The following is a 5,577-nucleotide window of genomic DNA, read 5'->3' on the forward strand; positions in this document are numbered from 1 at the left end:
ATTATTATTATTATTATTATTATTATTATTATTATTATTATTATTATTATTATAGTTTTTTGTGGGTTTTTTGGGTTATGTTCTAGAAGAGTTTCTTCCTGACGTTTCACCAGCATCTATGGCTGGCATCTCCAGCAGACAATGAGTACTATCAAGCAGACACTAATTCTCTTTTGCAGACCCTCCCACCCTGAGGCCTTCCATCAGCAACAAAACAATACACATGCAAATCACTCCTGCCTTTCCAGGTCACACAATATATATACCCCAGTTCTTTCCAGGCAAGCATTCTCTGAAGATGCCAGCCACAGATGCTGGCGAAACATCAGGAAGAAACTCTTCTAGAACATGGACACATAGCCTGGAAAACCCACAAAAAACTATGATGAGAGGAAATTTGACAGTGGACCACTTCCCCATCTCTCCATGGGGCAGAAGGGGAGCAAGGGAAGGACTCCTCCCAACCATGGGAAGTGTTGTTAACAATTCCTTTTAGCTCTGTTATAGTGGTTAAGTTTAAGTAGTAAACTGCAGTCTGAAAATATAAGGTTTGGTATTATCTGCAATTTCTGGCATCCATGGTGTGTGTGTGTGTGTGTGTGTGTGTGTTAGAATGCATCCCCTGTGGATAAGGGAGGACTACTATAATATTGTTTTCAACAGTACTCAGATGTTATCACTAAGATCACGGTCTAGCTTCATCCGTATTAGAGTTTGACTAGTAGTCATCAAATGGGAAACCCAGAGCTATACTATCAATTGGTTCACAAGCCAGGCCACAATATTTTATGCTACGATCATTAGAGATGAAGTTTTGAGCATGTCATGTAATAGTTTGACTGAAAAGGAAGAGAATGGAAAGATACTTCTTTGTATTCACAATGACATGTGCAACGTTCCGTGTGTATTTATAGCCTACTCTTTTCAAAATGCCCTACCTTTAAACAGGATAAAGGTTAACTGTTTTGCAAAATTACTAATTAATATGGTTAAAAGTGGGCAATGAATCATCCTTCAGGAACACTACAGAATATGATTAACCTGAAACTCAAATCTAAAATCATTTTAGTCCATCATTCTTGAAAATTAAAATTAAATATATGTACCTTTCCACTGGGGAAACCCAGTTCCTTAAGTGCCTGAAAGATAACCTTTTCAGTTTTCCCTGATGCAAAAGTTCTGGTAATGCTAAAGAAAAGAGAGAAGTCTGTTATTTGAAAAGTATTGCATAGGCCTTTGGTATAGCTACATCAGACATCTTAGGTAGTGATGATTATGACTTCATGGTTTCCTTTGCTGACAGTTTACAAAGATGACTCTAGCACCATTGTCTGCATGAACAATATTGCTAAATCAGATCTTGTTAGACGAAAACCCCTAGCCAGAACAGTCCATGACAAGCATGATTTTTTCTAAGTGGTTTTTACCTTGGTTAATGTCCCCTTGGTTAACGTTCCTTTTTATCCAGTGTGATATAGTGGTTTGAGTGTTAGACTATAACTCTGGAGACCAGGGTTTGATTCCCTGCTCAGTCATGAAATGCACTGAGTGACCTTGGGCAAGTCACGTAGTCAGCCACAGGTGAAGGCAACAGCAAACCTCCTCTGAACAAACCTTGCCAAGAATACCCCATGATAGTTAACCTCAGAGTTGCCATAAACTGGAAATGACTTGAAAGCATACAACAGCAGTGGACCAAATCTGAGGTCATTTTTGGCTTTTTAATGTCAAATTCCTATAAAACCAGCATACATTTTTAAACAAATTTTTATGACCCTCAATTTTGAAGGCTTGTGTTATAAGGGGGAGCCATGAAGTCAGGAGCTTCCTTTCTAATTCTAGTATAAAGAAAATTATTACATTAATTTTCTGATTCCAGCAACATTTCTACTTACAAAAACACAATAGCATGGGAAGAATAAATGCCATCTGAAGTTTGCAGCATTTACATGAAAGTTTCTTTTTAAAGTCTACACAAACATTTGATAGAACATAAAATGGCTATTTTCTCACTTGTTTATCATCTGCACTGTTACCAGCAGCAAATGGCACATCAAGGCAGAAATATCTAAGGCCACAAAGTATTCCATGGGCCCCCAAACCCTTACATGACTACAAAAATCAATAAGCCTTAATCCACAAAGACCACTAAAATGGATGATTCAAGTTGGATTCTGTCTTAACGTTTAGGAAAATTTCCTACCAGTGTAACTGTATCCAGGTGCTCCATTGAACAGCTTCAAAACACACTTACCTTCTAACTGGAATCTTGCCATTCGTGTTAGTTAGAAATGCCAGTTTCATCCAGCTGGAAGGTAAGAGAAAGCAACTATTAAATTTGGTTGCACACACAGATACAAAAAATAGCAAGAACTGTTTCACCTTTCTTTTCTTGCTTCTCCTGCAAAAGATAAACTCTTATTCTGCTTAACCCAAGTTACATATAGTAAATGTCCTTTGAAAACAAGAGGGGAATTTAATGAAGCCAAGCCTAATGTTAAAGAAGTGTGATTTTCTTATGGGCGAAAAAAAAAAAACACAACCAAAAGATATGAATGACTGCTTCAGGTCATATTTTAAGACAGACATATAAAAATATTAGCAAACTTTTTGGTTCTCAATAAGAAAGGGCATCCCAGCCCCATAAGAAAATTGTCAGCTTTTGTGAACTTCCTTTGCTTTTGCATTTTTTCTTTAATGAAAATTTTCAAGGAGTATACACCCACAATTTTTTTTTGTTTCTTCCCAAAATAATCCATTTAGCATAAAATATCATGCTTGTAAATATAAGAATGCACAAAAATGCCTCCACAATTTTTGGGGGGGAAATCCAGAAAAACAAACAAACAAACAACAACAATAATAAATGCCCCCGAACTCTTGCAATCTCAGCCAATAGGAAAATAACTTTTGAAACAATTTGTCCTATCATGTGAGAACTATATAGAAGATTTGAAACCACACTGAAATATACTCTGTATTTCTCCAGCAATAATTCTTAAACCTTTGAGTTCTTTAAATCTAATGTGCCTAAAGCAGCCCTCCTCACTAAGAGTGCCTCAATAGCTTGAATTACTATTCCTATCATTCCCAGCCAGATCAATGATGATGAAAATTGTAATCCAGAACAACTGAAAGCCATCAGATTCTGAAAAAGCAGCATTTAAATTCAAATAAATAAATAAATCATTCCAAACACTGACAAAATGTTGGCATATATAAGGGGAAGAGGAGAAAATGAGTCCAATATCCTACTCACAGAAAGGGAGTGGGATAAACACAGCCCATTCTTCAACAACCAGAGCTATGCACCTTCATTAAGAATGCTCTATTTTAACACAGTTTTAATCATGTTTTGTTTAGCAGTGTAAATCTCTGACTATTTCAGAAGAATAAATATTTCCCCTAGTTTCTCCCCACTGTGGGAGAAAATAAAAGTTTCATTACAGCTTTTCCCAAATATTCATACAATCCAAAGTATTTCATGAAATTGTTTTGTGGAGAAATACTTGTGTGTGTGTGTGTAAAAACTTGGGGTTTTGCACAAAACTCCCATGTTTTTGTGCTATAAACAGCACAAGAACATGTGTTTATGTACTGGGGACAGAGTAGGATTGTTGTTCAAAATACTTGCACATTTTTGTCACACACACACCCCCGTCCCACATGTGTTTCTGGAAACAGGCGTGAGGGTGTTCAACTATTTTTAAAAAGAAAAACATATGAGTTGAGGGGGGGGGGTAAAAATAGCATCTCTGCATGTCAAGATACCCTTCCTCATTACAGATGAGAAAATCCACAGAGGTTCTTTATCTTTGTGCGCCACACATTATGTGTGAACTGAAGCAATATAAGTTGTTCTTCTCACACAACAGCCTACATCTTGCTTTAGTCTTTTAGTCTCAGCTCCAGCCCCTGCTGACTGGGTGGCAGACTCCACTCCCAAAGCCAAACCGGGGCAGAAACTTTAGAGGAAAGAAGGGGAATGAAGGAGGGAAGCCGTCTCACACTACAACTTCAAGAGGCCTTTGCACTGGGAATTGGCTGTTGATACAGCTTTTGTGCCTAATGAAAGCAGAAAGAGCAGCCTTTTTCTACACTTGTTGAAACTGCATCCATTTCTGCTCCTGGCAATTATATTTCTGAGAGACAGAAAGGAAGCAATGCAAGATGGGGAAGGGAGAAATTCCCTTCATTGAACAATAGGGAGAACTAAGCGCTAGCAGGGAAGTACGGTGAATGGTCCAATTCTTTCCAAGGTTTCGGGGCAACCTTCAGGGTGTATAAAAACATAAGGCCAAATTCCCCAATTCAAATCTAACAAAAACGTTTGTGCATAATTGGGCAGGCACAAACTTGGAAAGGTTCAAACAAGGCCAAGAACTACAAAGCATCTCTCAACAGATTATAATGTCCGGCAGTGAACTCTCTTAATCTTTGAGACTGTATTTCACTTTGGGAACATTTGTATTTGTGGAACAAATGTGAAGAATAAATTAGCACCACATTTCTCATGGATGTTTGCATTTGTAGGGAATGTCTCCTGCAGACTGCCCAGATATTTATCTCTTGCTGGTCCAAGTAAGGAAAGGAAATTTCTGAAAGCATGTGTTAAGAAGTATGCAACCAGAAACAAAATAAGAATGGAAGAGGTGACAGAATTATTTTAAAAAAATCCTTACTGTTTCTTGAGGCATGTCATGGGACAGACATTGTTTGCTCTAAAATTACGTATGATCGATCTGAGTCCTTCGACCCATTGCTGAAAGACAAAAAAGTACATAAGCATTAGTCCATAGAAAACATTAAAATTAAAAATAGCATCCATACCATGTTGATGGTCCTGAAGCAATGCCAGTTATTCCCTTAATATTGTGGCATCTCAACGCAGAAATGCCTGGGTTTATTAGGGTTCTTTAAGGAATTCTTACTTCCGAACTTTCCATTTTCTAAAACATCAATATTATATTCACAAAGTGGAAGACCAGACTCCATATACATAATAGTTGGGGAGATGATGTTTTGAGAAACAAAAAAGTGTATTCTAAATCTAAAGAGCAAAACTGTGCCCCCCCAAAAAAGTTTTTTGTTCTACAACTCCCATTAACAGAGGACACAATAAGAGATAGTGGTAGATACAACAAATATATATCTGGATGGTCACAGTTGCCTATTCTTGTCCTAAATGTATTTTCAAGCAATTCATATTTAGAGTTAAGCAGCTTTTGTTCAGGTTTAAGCAACCACACTGTATGTTCATATTGTGGCTTTAATGTCTCCCAGTAAAAGTACACTGTAGGATTGGACAGCCAGCACACTCCGCTCAGTGGAAAGTAGTTTGTTAGAAGGGGAATTGCTTTCCAGAGTCACTGGTGGCTGTGGCACACCAATAGAGGGGGAAGGGAAATCCTATCCATATCTTTTTCACAGATAAAGTTTGTCACAATTAACATCATGCAAGGTGTTTGATTGTATTAATGTATTATTAACTTGGTACTGTCTGCTAATGTCAGCAGAAATGACCACACACTCAAGAACAATATACTTTACACAGTGTTGGCTTCCCGTCTCTAACAC

The 5,577-nt window shown here is 37.6% G+C and overlaps 1 protein-coding gene across 12 annotated transcripts in view; it reads right to left on the reverse strand.

Annotated features, from left to right (window-relative positions):
* Window positions 1–5,577, reverse strand: part of PLCB4 (phospholipase C beta 4) — a 226,940-nt gene that overhangs the window by 83,646 nt on the left and 137,717 nt on the right. For all 12 annotated transcript variants that reach the window (XM_042445104.1, XM_042445102.1, XM_042445097.1 and 9 more), the window contains 3 exons: window positions 4,683–4,762; window positions 2,255–2,308; window positions 1,107–1,188 (listed from right to left, as the gene is read on the reverse strand). In XM_042445104.1, coding sequence (XP_042301038.1) covers window positions 1,107–1,188; window positions 2,255–2,308; window positions 4,683–4,762 — 216 coding nt within the window. The remainder of the gene's footprint in view (window positions 1–1,106; window positions 1,189–2,254; window positions 2,309–4,682; window positions 4,763–5,577) is intronic.

The sequence above is a fragment of the Sceloporus undulatus genome, chromosome 1 (genome assembly GCF_019175285.1).
Source record: "Sceloporus undulatus isolate JIND9_A2432 ecotype Alabama chromosome 1, SceUnd_v1.1, whole genome shotgun sequence".
Lineage (NCBI taxonomy): Eukaryota > Metazoa > Chordata > Lepidosauria > Squamata > Phrynosomatidae > Sceloporus > Sceloporus undulatus.